At 36.2% G+C, this 17,708-nt stretch overlaps 4 protein-coding genes across 12 annotated transcripts; all 4 read left to right on the forward strand.

The window, feature by feature from the left end:
- The first annotated feature begins 548 nt into the window (after nt 1-548).
- On the forward strand, nt 549-6,667 carry LOC129317651 (uncharacterized). Its single transcript, XM_054961988.1, has 12 exons — nt 549-911; nt 1,720-1,894; nt 1,978-2,061; nt 2,638-2,879; nt 3,514-3,736; nt 3,918-4,082; nt 4,163-4,294; nt 4,600-4,713; nt 5,059-5,106; nt 5,597-5,675; nt 5,754-5,810; nt 6,212-6,667. Exons 1-12 carry the CDS (start codon nt 724-726, stop codon nt 6,268-6,270), a joined length of 1,566 nt encoding a protein of 521 aa, XP_054817963.1. The 5' UTR covers nt 549-723; the 3' UTR covers nt 6,271-6,667.
- Nucleotides 6,668-6,839: 172 nt separating this feature from the next.
- LOC129317654 (cold-regulated protein 27-like) lies at nt 6,840-9,792 on the forward strand. Of its 2 annotated transcripts, none has more exons than XM_054961998.1 (4): nt 6,840-7,564; nt 7,751-7,927; nt 9,047-9,293; nt 9,393-9,792. In XM_054961998.1, the coding sequence occupies exons 1-4, from the start codon at nt 7,478-7,480 to the stop codon at nt 9,437-9,439; spliced, it is 558 nt and encodes a 185-aa protein (XP_054817973.1). In that variant the 5' UTR covers nt 6,840-7,477; the 3' UTR covers nt 9,440-9,792. The 2 variants fall into 2 exon arrangements, with proteins under 2 accessions (XP_054817973.1, XP_054817972.1); XM_054961997.1 differs by having other exon boundaries at nt 7,020-7,570.
- Nucleotides 9,793-10,227: 435 nt separating this feature from the next.
- Nucleotides 10,228-13,724, forward strand: LOC129317652 (uncharacterized). 8 transcript variants are annotated; one of them, XM_054961996.1, is made up of 6 exons: nt 10,235-10,385; nt 10,499-10,627; nt 10,764-11,100; nt 11,504-11,699; nt 12,437-12,568; nt 13,422-13,724. In XM_054961996.1, exons 3-6 carry the CDS (start codon nt 10,790-10,792, stop codon nt 13,566-13,568), a joined length of 786 nt encoding a protein of 261 aa, XP_054817971.1. In that variant the 5' UTR covers nt 10,235-10,385; nt 10,499-10,627; nt 10,764-10,789; the 3' UTR covers nt 13,569-13,724. The 8 variants fall into 8 exon arrangements, with proteins under 8 accessions (XP_054817969.1, XP_054817971.1, XP_054817968.1 ...); XM_054961995.1 differs by having other exon boundaries at nt 10,237-10,385; nt 10,746-11,100; XM_054961992.1 differs by having other exon boundaries at nt 10,244-10,385; nt 10,499-10,567; nt 10,746-11,100.
- Nucleotides 13,725-15,057: 1,333 nt separating this feature from the next.
- On the forward strand, nt 15,058-17,600 carry LOC129318836 (pentatricopeptide repeat-containing protein At2g04860-like). Its single transcript, XM_054963807.1, has one exon. The coding sequence runs from the start codon at nt 15,176-15,178 to the stop codon at nt 17,360-17,362; it is 2,187 nt and encodes a 728-aa protein (XP_054819782.1). The 5' UTR covers nt 15,058-15,175; the 3' UTR covers nt 17,363-17,600.
- The last annotated feature ends 108 nt before the right edge of the window (nt 17,601-17,708 follow it).

The raw sequence follows: 17,708 nt of genomic DNA on the forward strand, positions 1-17,708 counted from the left end.
CAATATTGGCCTTGACTTGTTCAAACAACAGCCAGATTTTATAAAGAGAAAGAAAATAACTATTTGTATAATATATTTAGAAAATACTAAATGAGGGAGGAATCTCGTGGAAGTATGATTTTCATTTCTCACATCCAGGGGATGAGAACGTGACTGTGTAGCCTTAAACGGATCTCCGCCGACAGTAGCGTCAAAATTTATCTCTCCCCACTTTCGCGTCAAAAGTCAGATATCACCATGATGCGAAATGCTTCCAAAGATTCCACCACTTAATGTGAGGAAAACGATGGCGTCGATCCCACTCCATTCCCAACAAAATTTATCTCATCAGTAACTCCAGATAAAGATTGGCCCCCAATTGAACCCTCAAAAAAAAAAAAAAAATTGGCGCCCACCCCACCCCCAATTAAAAAAAAAAAATATAGAAGAAAATATGTCTCTCCTCCAAAATCAAATAAATCGGGACAAAATCGGAGTATTTGAATTTATTTTCTGAGCAAACAACAAAATATGTGCGGACGACAACTCACTGATAAGACAGCCTTGCCACAGCTTCGTAGACTCCATCCCAATATATACCAATTGCCAAGCAGTCCGTCTCTGCGTCAGTTTCACCAACACTCGCAGATCTCTCTTACGAAATCCTCTGACTCCGAAGCCTCCGCTCTTTCCGCGCGCTCTTCTTCCTCTCTGATTCTGCCGTTTTGAGTGATCCGTACGATTATGGAAGGTTACGACGGGACTGTGAGACTTGGAGCTCTTAACATGAACCACGATCGGAATGAATTTGACTCCGGCCCTGATGTGTCGGTTTCCTCTCCAGTTACCAGACAGAAGGCTGCTGCTGCTAAGCAGTTCATTGAAAATCATTACAAGAATTATCTCCAAGGATTGCAGGATCGAAAAGAGAGGTATGTATTTTCCTTCTTTTTAGTTTTTTTGCTATGCCATGTCTAACTCTGTTCGTTTTTAATGACACAATTTTCTGCATTTACTTCCATCCTCCTCCTCCATTGATTCAGAGTTTCTGAGATTTCCGTTGCCAATCTTCCAGTTAATGCTTTCATAGAACTGATTTACTGTTTCAGTCTACTGGTCGCTTCTCTTTACGTGCATTTGTTTACACTTCTTTTTTCTCTCTGCTATTTTCTCACCCTTTGTATAATCGTGTTCATATCATAGTTTTTGGTTAAACTCTTGCTGGCTCCTTTTGAGAATATTAAAGCAATGGAATAGGAATATTGACGTTGTTCTTGGTTAAGTCTTCGTATTATCGTCTCTCCTTATCCTGAATTGGTGGTTCATATTATACATCCCTTTGACAAATATGATGTGTGAAGACTCCTCTTATCACTTGGAAAGAGACATGTCCAGTAAAAACCGCCGGGGCAGCAAAACTTGTGTTATCCTCTTTCAAATGTCTGTTTCATATATGTGCTTTCCCAAAAATCCAAATTAGAACGCTGTCTGATGCTTTTCAAGAATCTTTCGGGTAACAGATTGAGAACATGCTATATTTTCCATTTACGAGCTTTAAAACAATTATATTAGGAGGCCCGCGCTTTATAATTATCTTGCGTTTGAGTTATGATGGACCATCGGGGTGGATATATTAGCATATATTTTATAATTATCAACTTAACTCAGAATAGTCAAAGCGGATATTGTTTTATTTCCGAAGAATAGGTGTTACTTCAATAAATTATGCTTTTGTTTCAGACGTATAGCACTTCAAAGGCAAGCACAAGAAGCTCAGGTATCAACTGAAGAACAAGAGCAAATGATGAGGAATTTGGAGCGCCGAGAGACTGAATACATGAGACTGCAGAGGCGTAAAGTTGGAATTGATGACTTTGAGCAGTTAACTGTAATTGGCAAAGGCGCTTTTGGCGAGGTGCGCAATGAAGATAGATAGCATTGCAAATTAAGTTTTAAATTCTAATAGTTTGTATTTCCGTAACATGTCATATAATGCAGGTGAGGTTATGTCGTGCTAAAAGTACAGGAGAGATTTATGCCATGAAGAAACTGAAGAAATCAGAAATGCTTAGCCGAGGACAGGTAATAGCAGTCAAGCTTGGTACATGCTCTGCATACATGTTACTCCAATGCAGCAATCTTCTAACCACTCATCGCAAGAAAGCGGAAACCCTTGTGCTCATCGGCCTATCACTTTAATTAGTATTCATTTCAAAATGATGGGTTATTTCAAATTGCAATCAAAGACATAAACTTTGTCTTATACTTTTCTTGATCTTGCTCATTGCCGTTCATCGGGCTTCAAGAGAGCATTTGACATTAACAAAATTTAAGTGCTGAATGCCAACTCTTTATGTGATATTCCAATGGAAAATAGGGTGCTACCTGGTATATTGTATCTGCTTAAAGTTGTTTAACTTTTTCAATAAATATATTTGTTTTCCTTTGGTCTAATGGGATATATCTGGCTGGAAAAAGGGCGTTGCATATGTACTTTGATGTTGGGCAAAGATTGAATAAGATTTTTATTATACATGAGCTTCAGTTTCAAAAAGGAGTTTTAAATGTTTTCAAATTTTTAGTGCTAAATAATGGCGTCTACAGGACCTCTAGAGTGAACTCATTTACTTCTTACATCACGTTGTCGTTCTAATTCAGGTGGAACATGTTCGATCTGAGAGGAATTTACTAGCAGAGGTTGATAGCCGATGCATTGTAAAACTCCATTACTCGTTCCAAGATTCTGATTTCCTGTATCTCATCATGGAGTATTTACCCGGTGGTGACATCATGACATTATTAATGAGAGAAGATATCCTTTCTGAAGATGTTGCTCGCTTCTACATTGCTGAAAGCATCTTAGCTATCCACTCGATACATCAACACAATTACATACACAGGTATGGCTATTGTGAAACTAATTTGGTCTCCCTGCTACGCGAAGCTAATTTATGTACAAGAACTGTGATATGTGAACATAAAATACCTTGAAAGTTCTTCATATTCTCATGCGCCATTAGAGCCATCCTTTATACTAACAAGTTCGATCTCAAAGGAAAAAAAGTTAGCTCTTGACTTGGTCTAAAAAGGATAAAATTCTGCAAACTCTGGCTCAAATTACCAGGAGCCTGTATTCTTAAGGTACAATATGTAATGCAGTATTTCATCTTCTTAAACACGGATTGCTTGCAGTTAAAAGAAAAGAAAAGAATAACATGTACAATTTAGATATAGCTTGTCAGATTTGTAAGAAGAATGCATTTAAGATGAATCTCTTGAATGTCCCATACAGAGTAACGGTCAAAATATAAAAATGGTATGTAAGTCTTAAGACACTCCACCTATAATACCCTAGTTTCTTATGGGGGCCTGGTGGGTTTTCCTCACCGCTTAAGTCACATCAGTCCATATCCAGAAATTCTACTGAGGAACGTTGTTTATGGAAAAGGATTTATAACTTTTTCTGGTGAGTAGTTATTCTCAAATCTATCAAGCAATAAAGATTATGCTTAGTCGCATGCACTCTGCTTGTAGGGATATAAAACCAGATAATTTGATACTGGATAAAAATGGCCACCTGAAGCTATCAGATTTTGGCTTATGTAAGCCTCTTGATGATAAGTATTCATCAATTTTGTTGGAAAGTGAAGATTTGACCAGTAATGAATCAACAAGTGAGGCTGAAGGATATTCTGCATCCCCTTGGTTGATGCCAAAGGAGCAATTACAACAGTGGAAACGTAATCGCCGAGCATTGGTATTGCCATTTCCCTCCAGTTTAAATCATCGTTAATTGTTAGTTCGGGAAAAAAAAAAAATCAATAGCTACGACAAAATGACTTAATGATTTACAGAAGTTTTAAATTTCTGCTTCTAGTTATAAACAGAAAAGTACGTTAGTACGAAGGTAGTTTATGTTTTCTAACTTACTTCTTCAGGCATATTCAACTGTTGGAACTCTTGATTACATGGCACCTGAAGTTTTGATAAAAAAGGGCTATGGAATGGAATGTGATTGGTGGTCTCTCGGGGCTATCATGTATGAGATGCTTATCGGATATCCTCCCTTTTGTTCTGATGATCCAAGGATGACATGTCGTAAGGTATTTAATTAAATTGGTTTCTCTGTTCTCATAATCTTTCCCATTTGTTCATAAGGACATGGTGTTGTTTATTGTATCAGATAATTAACTGGAAAACATGCCTTAAATTCCCTGGAGAGCCCAAAATATCAGCTGAGGCTGAGGATCTTATTTGTCACTTATTATGTGATGTGGATACAAGACTTGGAACCAGAGGGGTCGAAGAAATAAAGGTAACAACTCTGTTAAGTATAGCCAATATATTGCTTACTAGGGAAATTATATTTTCTTTTTAAGAGTAAAGGTGCATTTTTATTCTTAAAGTATTTTTCGAGAAATACCCAGCACCTTAAACTATTGGTCAAAACAATTTTGTCCTTGAAATAATTACATTAAGGGAAAAACTGCTCTAATCAATAATTTAGTGTGTTGGGTGCTTCTTGAAGAATACTTCAAAATCAAAAATGCACATTTGCCCATTTTTGAACATGCCTATGTGGCAAGTCCACTGTTAATATACCTTTAATTCCTTTTCCAGGCTCATCCATGGTTCAGATCTATTCAGTGGGATACGCTGTATGAAATGGAAGCTGCATATAAACCTACTGTCACTGGAGACTTGGACACACAAAACTTTGAGAAGTTTCCAGATGTGAGTACAAAAATGTACATGTAGAAAATTCTGACAGGTGAAAATGGAAAATTTGCGCTGCCAATTCTGCGGAGAAACTTTCACAAAATTTCTAAACTAATATAATTCCACTGGCCTTTTTAAGAATGGAAATGGTTGCTTCTTTCAATGTCAACATGTTCCATTTTATCTTTCAAGTTTTTCATCGCATTGCAAATTATGTTAGATACTATTTTTTGTTTGAGAGCCAGTGTAGCAGAAAACTGTAAACTATATCACGGAGGTTCCTTAGTGATCCTAGGCTTATGCTTTCAATTTCCATACTATCTCAGCACAACTCAACTTTTGTGAGTTTGTTTATTTCAGTTAGAAGGACCACCATCCACAACAGCTACCATGGGACCGTGGCGAAAGGTAAATCATTTTCTGTCATATTGCAATTGCTTAAGGTCATTTCTAAGCGTGTGGATTTAGTTTATGGCCAAGATTTATGTGCATGGATTTTTTTTCCCTTAACCTTACTGTTTTCATTAGGCTAGGCCCATTATATAATTAATATTGACTTCTGATTTTTTCCCCCAAAAGTGTTTGCTAACCAAAGTTATTCTGAAGTGGGCCCAATATATTTTTTGGCCTTGGGCTAACTATTAGATCTCACTTCTTTGTTCTTCTGGCCTATTAAAGAAATGCATATTCCGCTGGACTGATGACATTCAGCAGTCTAGTTTGACCACTATCACTGTCGAGTGAAATTTTTCGTTTTCAAAATTTTTTGTCTGTTGGGAGATATTTTGTTTATTCATTTCCCCTAAAACTTGCTTTCAAGGTCTTTTATACGTGCTATACATACTCCCTTTGTATTGAAACCGCAATTTTATGACTTTCCTTTTGACATTTCTCGCAGATGTTAACATCTAAAGACACCAATTTCATAGGATATACTTATAAGAAATCAGACGTCCTTAAATCAATAGGAAGTTCAGGTAGGTCATCTACGGTGGTCTAATTACTTTGCTTCGAAACATCTTGTTCTGTAATTTTAAATGCACAATGTTTTGCAGATACGGATGTCAGATTGCATGGATCATCACAATCCCCGTCCCTAATTTCCTTGTTAGGTATGATCTGATATACTTGCACAGGTTCGCACTTCGCACAAATAAATTCAGGCAGGCAGGACAGGACTAGGCAAAAAAAGTTTTTTTTTTTTTTTTATCCTTACAAAACCTAGTAGTGTAGAAATCTGCCTGGATAAAGGAGAAAAATTGCAGCAAGTACACTTACTTATCCTCTCCCCGCCCTTGTCCCTTGTTTCTTCTCTTTCCAATTGAAAGAGAAATGGTAGGAGAAATGTACTAGGCTTGTATTGGGGTTTCTGCCCCTAGACTTGTGTAATTGGCTGCAATTCCACTTCTTGTTATTAAAATAAAAAAAAAAAAAAGACCAGCTAATCCTTCTACTGTTCTCCAGCCGCTGATAATTTTCAAGCCTGCTGTTTTTACTTGCTTTGTTTATGCAGGTCGTATTGATCTGCAAGACACAGCCATTCCAGAAAGTGAGCAGAAGCCAGATATTTGAGTCATAATCTTCCTTGTTGTGCCTCTGCTGGATCGTGTATTTTATTCTATGCACATGCCATTTGAAGAAGAACATCACTGATCACTGAATGTTCCCAAGACAATTATTCAATGCGGGCAGATTGGAATAAGGTCATGTAATGGTTGGAGAGCTAAAACGTCCCAAGCGGCTCAGATCACCTGCTCTTTGGGCTCTCGAGTGATGATGCTATTGCCTATTATACGTGACACAAAAGTTAAAACTTGTGCAATTCTAACGCAGTTTTTCCGCATCATGCAGCATCCACTCATATTTTCGAGTACTCCTTAGTTTTGAACGACAGATTTGTCTTGTTTTATATGGTTCTTATGATAAAAAGGTTTTTGCAGTATATATGAAACTCGTTTATTCGACGTTAGACGCCCCATTTGATATTTATGGTGATGCCTTCTTTTCTTTTCTTTTTCGTTTTTCGTTTTTTTGCTTTTGCAAATGCACGGACCAAACAAATCCTATATGGTGTGCGTAAGGCACATTATGTAGTCGTTTCCTTGTTTGTTCGTTTCGACCCAAAGAAAAGAATAGTCTTTTGCTCATAAATGTTAATAATAACTGAACAATAGTTGCTATTAATAATAATTGATTAACGGTTTATTCTGACAGATATTAGCAGCATTAAGATCAATTAGTGTTACTAATTTGTAATTTTTAAATTTTTAAATTTCCTAGTAAAATCTGACACTAAAATTAGGGGGGAAAATTATAAGCTTATCACTATATAGTGTAAAATATCCTAGAATATGAAAGTAGGTGAGGTGGAGTTGTCGCTCGCAACCTTACACTTTAAGATCGCCCGGGGATAGGATAAGAAAAGGACAACAGGATCCGATGGGAATGGGATTATTTAAAGAACAGGAAAAGTGAGGGGGCTCAGGCCTGAAAGTGCAGTGCCACGTCATCGAATGTAACGAATCATCACCATTCCAACTTTTCAAGTGTGGGAAGCCAGATATTTTTCATGCTGCTAAATATCAGTCGCCCTGTGTTCTCCCACATAGATGACGTGGCGATGTGATGGGCGCTGACACGTGTTAAAGCGCTGACAACTGTAACTACCTTTGATTATTTTCATTCTTGTTCCTGGTTGCAACCACCGCTTCCACCTCCTCTCCCATTCCTATATCCTAATGTGTCTCCCTCCTCCTCTGTTCATCTTCGACGAGATACTATGAAGAATTTCAGATCGGCCCAAGTTCCGACGATTTCACCCAACCTCCTCCACCAGTCAAGCGACTTCAAGCTACCACCCAATCAGGTGCAGGTACTTTTCATTTCTCTTCATCATCAACTCATTTCACATCCCATGCGATTTTAATTTATTGGTCCTCGGAGAAAACCATCCATAAAATGAATCCCAAGAAATTAAAATTAAAAACGCATTTTCATGTCTACTTTACTTTTTTTTTTCTTTGTTTTTTATTTTCATGTTTATTTTAACCAGAACCATCTGGGGAAGAGATGCTTGTCAACGGAAGAGTGGACCGATGAGAAACACAGCAAGTATCTCAAGTCCATGGAAGCATCATTTGTAAATCAGTTGTATAATTCCAAGCAAGTGCTGGGTTGGCGCCCCCCTAAAGCAACTCTCTCGCACTCTACTGCCCCCATCACTTCTCAGGTTTCTTATATTGTTTTTCTCCCGGATTCAAACAAAATGTGTTTTTTGCATTCATTAATAATCGATGCATGATAACTAGTTTTTTTTTTCCTGGCTGTGAGTAAAAATAATGTTCTATTATCTTCATTTCTTATTATTAAATCACTTGTAACAAATTCACATGAATAAAGAAAAATTTGTCTAAAAATTACTTTAATTTATTCTTAATAGATGCTATAAATTTTTAAAAATAAATATTCTCTATCTCCTCATCGAGATTGAAAATGAAAAAGAAGAGCATATTTGAAATAAAGTAGTTAATGCTACGCTCTTTCAAATCGACCTATATATATATATATATATAATTTTTTTTTTGGCAAGTTCAAATTGACCTATATTTAAGATTATAAAATTCTTTTAGGAGATAATTTATATATACAAGAATAGAGGAGTAACTTCTAATGCACCAAGTTATAACTTTTGACTTCGCACAAATTTAATGCTAATTAAGCTAGTTATATAAGTTAAGATCACTTTTATATTCAATTTAATATAATCATTGCTGCCCTGATATTGTTGTTTCCCTTTGCGTTTGCCTTCTTAAAGTGCTATATCATATGATTAATGAATACACACAACAAAAGGAGGATATATTGCATGGTTTGAAATAATATACTCCCTCCTTAAAAAATATAAGATATTTTTTTAAGATTTGAATGTTTTTTAATATTTTAAAATATATAATTAATATATATTTTTAAAGTACCCTCAATAAACATATCATTTTATATTTATTTTAAAGTGAAATATCCTATTAAATACAGAATAAATATAAAAAAATGATGTTCGTTTGAAAATAACTAACTATTTTATTATGTGGTGAAATTTAAATTAAAAATAATTTATATTTTTTTAACCAAAGGAGTATATAATATATAAATTGCCGTATACATAAAGTTGATTAAAATGGCCCTTAATTAGATATGTGCCTTCGGCGCAGTTTAATTTCATAATATCGTGAAACACGCTGCACCCAGTGACAAGTTGTATGAGTGACTTCTCTGTGGACAAGTTATCACATATAGTCCTTTTAAGAATTTGGTATAAAAATTTGGATTTCTTTTGTTTTTTTTTTCACAGTGGAAGGATATGGGGGATGGACGCTGGAAAGAGATCAAATATGAAAGAGAGAAGGCGCAAACAAGTAGGAAGAACGAGGGGCATCATGAACGGAAGGCAAAGCCATGGATTCAGCAGGTGAGCTGCTCAAGTGGTAGCGTTGTGGAAGAAAGTGTAACGTCCAGAGACACAAGCAAAGTGCGCGGTACAGGCCCAAGAATCCATATTCACTCAGCTCTACCTCACCACATGTTGTTCAACGATATAGGTACTCCACTGCTACTGTACTCGTCTCATCTCCTTCTAGCTATCTCCCTCCTCTGTCTGTCCTCCAATCGCTTAATTAAGCAGCCGGGGGTTTTTGCAGAGATGACAGATCAGAACTTTGTTGATGAACAAGTGGCGGAATGCTAAAACTCGAGCCTTTCATACCCGATTCCATGCACCAGTATTAAGAAATTTCGCTGTATTTGGATAATATATCTATCTGTAGTGATTCTGGAGCTGAGAATAATTGATCACTTGCACATGCACCGTTGCTAGATTTGTTAATACTGACTTGAATGAATATATGATTGGAGAACACATGCATCACCATTCACCAGCAAGCTGCAGATGCACCGTTGCTCATCTCCTTCAACGAATACGGGGCTTCTGATCTGCTGGTGATGTATGTATGGATGTACAAGTTACAGCATCTGTAGTTATTTTCTGGAGTCTGTAGCTCATTGTCCTCACTATTAATTATAATTACGTATGCTTCTTTAGTTGGCATCACCTGTCATCGCTTTTCCAGCTTCCATTCGTACGTTTTCGAATTATTTGCCCTTCAATAATGTTGCTTACGAGACTAGCCTTCCAATCTCCCGAAAAAAGGGGGACTATTTCTTGCGCACAATTGAAGTGCATCCAAATTAGCTTCCATCAAAATATTTTTCCTCAAATAAATAATTATACACAAACATATTATTTTTTAAAAAATTTAATTATATGAATTTAAAAAATAAAACTATATAAAAATTCATGAAATTCATGTATTTATCATGCCATAGGCATAAATTATGCCGCATAAATAGCATAGCGATGATGTAGGAAATATGCCTAAATTTTTTCGTGATTGTATTATAGTATATAAGGTCAATAAGTGAGTAAAAAAAAAGTACACGGCAGATAAAAAATTCATTCACAAGAATTTGCCGTCAATTTCCACCTGCCAATTACCAAAACAATACGCAGGCGGTTCTGCCGTGGAAGGCGCGTGTTCCTATTTTTTTTTTGGTTCGGGTCAAGCAGCAACGGCGCTGTCTGTTTGGTCCTTCTAAGGGAACAACCACGTGGTTTTGGCTGGAACGCAATTGTTCAGGAACCGCCTCCGTTCATGTTCAATTATAATTTCTTGTTATTTTCACTTTGAAGTCCCCGTTCAGTTGATCGACCCCCAATCTCGATTTCTCACGAAATCCTTGGCTTCTGCAGTTCCTTTCAATCTTTGTCGATTTTGCTTTGCCGGGGCGTCTTCATTCATTTCAGGATTGTTGCAAGGTTCGGTTTTTTGTTTCATAGGCTTCAAAAGCTTTAACTCGGAGTATGTGTTCTTCGCTCGTGAGTTTTTCCTTTGATCGGCAATTATTTCTGCGGTTAGAATTCCAATGAGCTTGTTTCCGTGATTTTAGCAGCATTTGTATTGTAATTATTGTATTTCTGATTTGCGCCTATTTAGACGCGCCCGTTTTATTAGGGTTCCCCAATTTCTGGGATTCGAAAATGCCACCATTTTTGTCTACCTCAAAAGCTCTCCGATCCTTTTCATCGCGTAAAACCGGTGTCAGACAATTAATTAGTTTCGGCGCGAGCCATTGGCAGCTCGAGAAACCCGATCGGTGCCAATGCTTCAGTACTATTGCGGGCATCCAGAACCGGTCCATTTGCAAACCCTTTGGCTGCTACGCTCATTCTATATCAGCAGTTGGAGGTTTTCATCAGAATTATTTTGTTCAAATGAGGCAGTTTCTGGGATGTGGAGATGGTGAAGAAGGTGTACTATCCAAAGTGTACGAGGAGAAGCGCGTTTTGGGGTAATGTGGTTATATACTTCTTTTTATTTTTCCTTCGATAATGCGTTTGCTTCTACGTGTACAAAATGAATGCTCTTTGGTGGAATCAGAGTGTTCTGCTTCTAATTTCGGTGTCTCAGTCGAGCTTCCTTAGTAAATTGGTGAGCGATAGACGTATTTGGTTATTATTTTGTTTTCCCGAAGTTTCCATCTATTGTTACACAGGATATATGTTCTCTCGCAGTGTAATTCTGCCAATTATCGATTTATTAACCTTTTAAATGCAAGTATAAGCCCTTGCTTCTCGCGTTTCTTAATTCTTCTTCTTCTTCTTCTTCTTCTTCTTCTTTTTGTGCAAATTGGAATTTAGCTTGGAAGCCATATATCAATGAATATGCAAGCTGATATACTGTTTAATCCGTAGGTACTCCCCAGAGCAATTATTTAACGTCGTTGCCGCTGTTGACTTCTATCATGGTTTTGTCCCATGGTGTCAGAGATCTGAGATAATTAAAGACTATCCAGACGGTTCATTTGATGCTGAGTTGGAGATTGGATTTAAATATCTTGTTGAGAGTTATGTTTCCCATGTTGAATTGGAAAGACCAAAGCGTATAAAGGTATCCATCCTATTATGACCTGCAGCATGGTAGTTTAGGATTCTAGCTTGCTTATGGTTACCTTGTTTTATTTTTTTTATTGTCTCTGGATTATTATTGAGACTTATGAGCAATTTCGTTTGTTACATCAAATTTTGATGGAAAGGATGAGACTGATAGATCCATTTTTGTCAAATTTTGATATTACTTTTAATTTCTACTTCTATCTCATTCAGAAAAGATGAGGCTAGTATTTCTGTTATCCACTAGAAAACATATTCTTATTCTTGTGAAAAAAATCAATTAATGATATGGGAAATATCATCTTTGTCTAATTTTTGTTCATGTCTTCTGCTTTAGCATCTCAAGGACAATTGGTATGCAGCATGCAATAAATTGTTTGTGGATTGTTGAAATCTTGGCAAGAGTGAAAAGTGCTATATTTAAGCCACTACGATATATGTATTTGCTGATGAGCATGGGCATGTTACATGTAATGCAGACTTTGCACAAACTAATTTCGAACAGCTGTCCTTGTAATTGTGCTTTCTTTCTTGTCATGGTTTTATATCCGATTGAACTTGAGTTTTTTAATCAGCAGGAAGAAAATCCTGCAATGCTAGTGTGTCTTCAAGTCATTTTTCAGATAATGGATTGAATTTAATGTGTAACTCTAGATTCTTTATTTGACTATGTAGGGGGTTCCAACTCTATTGTCTTTTTTCATTTCGCTCATAATGTTTGTCTTGTGCCTCCAGACCACTGTATCCCAGAGTACCCTGTTTGAACATTTGATAAACATATGGGAATTTAATCCCGGGCCAGTTCCAGGATCTTGCAACGTTTATTTCCTGGTTGATTTTAAGTTTCAATCTCCTCTTTACAGACAGGTATGACTCGGTGATTCTGTATCTTTTCCCCTCAGTGTTGTTTTTGTCGTCATTCTTGCTTGACTGGAGTTAGTTCTTCCGTTAATATTAAATTGATTTGACTTGAACCCTTCATTTGAATGCATCATACAAGTCCATGCCAAGTCTTTTTAGCCACCTTCATAATAGATATTTTTGTGTGTTAAAGAATATGTGCTTTTTTAGAACTTAATACCTGATATATATTGGCAATTTGGCATGCATTTCCCTTCACAATGTTCCCACGTTTCTAAACATAAAATTGCCAGCATGGCCTTTGACACAATCAACGAGGTCAATGACAGATGCTGTTCTAGTTACTTCAGCTTCCTCCTTTTGTTCCTAGCGGTAATTTTATCCTATATTGCTAGTGCGCCTCCTGCTGTTGTGATTTATATCACGCTCTGTTACACTGTCAACTTCTGACGAAACATTTGGTCTGATTTAAAAACATGGGTTTTGCATATGTTGTTAATGTTATCGATCTTTGAGTCTTGCCAACATGAGAGTTACATAATTTTACAATTCGTACATATTTATGCCTAGATTTCAGTCCAAAATCTAAACATGAAAATATTTGCATGTAGTTTAAAGAGGCAATCTATGGTCAACCCGTGGAGAAGAATTTTAGATTCGTGTTTAGTTTTCTTAGTGTTCTAGTGATGTGGTCCCTTTCTTTATTCTTTTGTGCTCTCTATTCGTGTTCATGGATGTTGTAAGTACTGAATATCCCATATCAGGCATCTTCGTATTTGGACTTTTGAGTTATGACTATTGATTGATAGAATATATATATATATATATATATTTTAAATACTGACGCTCTGGTTCTCAGATTGCTTCAATGTTCTTTAAGGAGGTGGCCTCTAGAATGGTTGGTTCGTTTACTGAGCGTTGCCGTTTGATATATGGACCGGAGGTGCCAGTCCTCGAAAATCCATATGGTGAAAGAGCACAAAGTTATCCTGCACCTCGCAATTAGAACGTAGTTGACATCAATTCACAATTTAATCGAGGATTGAGTGGCTTTTTGATTGTTTGCCACTCAATGCTATTGTCTTGTGGTTATTGTAATCCAAAGGAATTATTGATCCTTTCTGTTTCTATTCTTTATAAAGCGTTTCTGGGTCTAATCTAAGTGATCTCTATTTCTCTAGTCCTAAGCCGACTTTTAAAAGGCGTTCTTAATTTTAGTTGGTCACCTCATATTTCAAAACATTAATTACTTTTCTTCCACGCTATCTTTGGTTCTATTCCTAATTATAGGAAAATTATTTGTTTGGCCAAATCATTATAGAAAAATTATTTTCTCCCCACTTAATCCAAAGTGTAAAGATGCAGTGTTCATATGTTTTTTTTTTAATCATGCATTCATTTATTGTAAGTATCAATGTATCATTATGTTTTATGGGAATTGGGATTTTTATAATTAATGATCCGATAAAATTGGGCACTTTATTGTAAATATTAATTCCAATGAAGAGTGAAATTCAAAAGTTACATATTTTTTTAACAAGTTTAAGAACTTAATTATCACTTTTTAATAGTTGAAAAATGGTTAATCTTTTCTTATAATTAAGATTGGACTATATATTCCTTTGATTAATAAGAATAGGTAGAGAGAATGTATGATGCTAGAATTTAGTGTGTTTCCTATGGTATTATATATGGGGGATAAATAATCACTTCATAAGCATTAAGAAAAACTAATTTAATTTAGTTTAATTTGTTTATTTGGTCACAAATTGTATAGTTTGTTCCAAAAGTGTCGGTGGTTTAATTTCAAAGTGTGATTTTATTATTAAAAAATCTCTTACAACTTTTTTTTTAAATACATGTCTATGGTAAAAAATCATGCACGAGATCAAAATTAAGTTATATCAAAATTTATAAGGTTTTTACATTTAGTGGTTAAAAAAAATAGTATTAAAATAATTTTTCAAAGCCATTTGAGCTAGAAAATCAGCACAATAGTTGAAAATCTCTTACAATTTAAATTTGAAATTAAAATTTAATAACCATAGGAAAAAATTCAATCAAAAAATTTGATAACCAGGGAAAAAAAAAACAATCCCGCCAAAGTCTAATGACATGAGAATATGAGGCCCTTTCTTTTGCCAGGAAAAATATGAGCCATGTGTAGAATGTGCTAATGCAACAAAAAGCATTATTCCACTGTCAAAACTTCAAGTCAAGTGGGATAACAAATAACAAATTTTTGTATATATCTAATATACTACATTATTCATACTCCATCCGATAAAATTATACTAATTTAATTAAATAAAATTTTATGTGTTATTTTTAATAATTTTATTTTATAATAAAATATTTATTTAATTTTTTTAAATTTTTTTATTATTAATAAAATAATTATTAACTTATATTTAATATTATTTGAAGACCATGCTTTTATTACATGGAACATGAATGATATGGTGCGTTATTAAGCAATTGCGCTTTCCATTTACGCGAGTGACTCTTTCCTCGTGTCGTCCGTCTAATTATCAGTTCACGCAAAACGACGATGCCGTCTTGGAATATGTACAAGCTAGTCTCCTCCTACAATCCCCGCGAGGTCCTGAGATTATGAACGCTTGTACAGGCTGGAGCTCCAAAACTCGTGGCATCTCGTTCTTTCACTCGCTGCTTGCCTTATACTATCATGGAAGCCAAAATGCGAAGTGGCCACTGGTTATCTTTCGGCAGCTTCTAGAGGCTAATGTGAATCCCAATGATCTCACCTTTTCGCTACTTGTAAAAGCCATTGCTTCATTGCTCTCTTCCGATGCTCATAGCTCTGTGGCTACGGAATTTCAAGTTAGCCAGATTCAAACTCAATTAGTAAGACGGGGCGTCAACCGATTTGTTTACGTAAATACTGCTCTTCTGGATTTATACATGAAAGTGGGCCTTACAACTAATGCTCGACAGCTGTTTGAAGATATGCCTTGTAGAGATGTTGTTTCGTGGAACGCATTGATTTATGGATATTCACGGAACGGACATGGTTATGATGCTCTGGCTCTCTTTGTACACATGCTTAGAGATGGTTCCAGACCTGATCATGCGACAATTGTTGGTTTGGCACCAACCTGTGGTTGCTTTGAACTTATTCTTCAAGGAAGATCCCTTCATGGATTTGGAATTAAAGCTGGCCTTGGTTTTGATTGTCAATTGAAAAATGCCCTTTCCTCAATGTATGCTAAATGCGAGGATTTGGAAGCATCAGAACTTTTGTTTGAAGAAACGTCCGAAAGAAGTCTCGTTTCTTGGAATTCTATGGTTGGTGCCTATGGCCAAAATGGATTCTTGGAGAAGGCAATGATTTGCTTCAAAGAAATGCTAAATGAGGGTTTGCAACCCGGCCCAGTGACAATGATGTGCCTTCTGTCAGCAAATGCTGTTCCAGAAACTATTCATTGTTACATCATTAAATGTGGCATGATCAATCATGCTTCTGTCATTACTTCACTAGTTTGCCTATATGCAAGGCAAGGACTCACGCATATAGCAGAACTTCTTTACAAACATTTGCCAACCAACAACCTGATTTCCTTAACTGCAATAATGTCAAGCTATGCTGAGAAGGGTGATATAAAGTCAGTAGTTGAGTATTTTATCCAAACTCAGCAATTGGACATGAAACTGGATGCAGTTGCTTTGCTTAGCGTCCTTCATGGCATTATAGATCCTGCTCATCTTGCAGTTGGACGTGCTTTCCATGCTTATGGCTTAAAGAATGGATTGACTATCGACGGTTTAGTCTTTAATGGGCTAATAAGCATGTATTCAAAATTTGATGAGATAGAAGCTGCTTTCTTTTTGTTTCTTGAGATGAGTTATAAACCTCTTATCACTTGGAATTCTGTGATATCTGGCTGTGTGCGGGCTGGAAAATCAAGTGATGCCATAGACTTGTTCTGCCAAATGAAAAGGTCTGGACAAAAACCTGATGCCATAACTATTTCTAGTATACTATGCGCGTGTAGCCAGCTTGGGTACCTAAGGACTGGGGAGACGCTGCATAACTATGTCCTAAGGAACAACGTGGAAATGGAAGATTTCACGGGCACTGCTCTAACAGACATGTACACCAAGTGCGGAAGGTTGGATTATGCTGAAAGGGTGTTCAATAGCATCATTGATCCATGTTTGGCAACTTGGAACTCGATTATATCAGGATACAGCCTTTACGGGGTTGAACATAAAGCTTTCACTGGCTACAATGAACTGCAAAAACAAGGGCTAAAACCTGATAAAATAACCTTTTTGGGAGTTCTAGCTGCATGCACCCATGGTGCACTTGTTTGCGAAGGAATCGAGTACTTTCGAATCATGAAAGATGAGTATGGTTTGATGCCAGATTTGCAACATTATGCTTGCATGGTTGGTACATTAGGTCGAGCAGGATTTTTTCACGAAGCAATGGAATTTATTAACAGTATGGAGGTCCGACCTGATTCTGCTGTGTGGATATCATTATTAAGTGCTTGCAGCATCCACCAAGAAATCAAACTTGGGGAATGCTTGGCGAATAAATTGTTTTACTTGGATCATAGAAATGGTGGGCTTTACGTATTAATGTCAAATCTTTATGCGGTGGTAGGGAGGTGGGATGATGTGGCAAGGGTGAGGGATATGATGAGAGACAATGGACAAGAAGGATTTTATGGGGTGAGTGTTGTCGAAGTAACATCCATCGAGGACTTGAACAGCAACCTTGGAATGAATGAAGTCTATTTGAATGCAAATACTATGCTCTTGTGCCTATAATATCGACAGGAGATCCGTTTTTGCGTCCCTTATAATTTATAAGGGAGTTGCTAACATTTGGTTCCTACTTAAAAAATGTTAACGTGGTATATCTTATTGTCAATTTCAAAAAGGCCATTTATTTCAAGGGATCGAAGTGTCAATAATTTCTTTACGAAAAACCTAAATGTCACCCTTCTAATCATATTTCATGTAATTCTTTTTTCAAATTTATTAAATATTATCAAAATATCCTGCCTCTTTTAAGGCAACAGAAATAAATCTTGAGACTCAGGACTAATGATGAATATAACTTTCTCATTATGCAAATAAGCTTCATAAGATTAATTTCTATTACTTGTTATAA

This window comes from Prosopis cineraria, unplaced genomic scaffold, assembly GCF_029017545.1.
Source record: "Prosopis cineraria cultivar Desert tree isolate PC_DT_omini unplaced genomic scaffold, ASM2901754v1 PC8, whole genome shotgun sequence".
NCBI lineage: Eukaryota > Viridiplantae > Streptophyta > Magnoliopsida > Fabales > Fabaceae > Prosopis > Prosopis cineraria.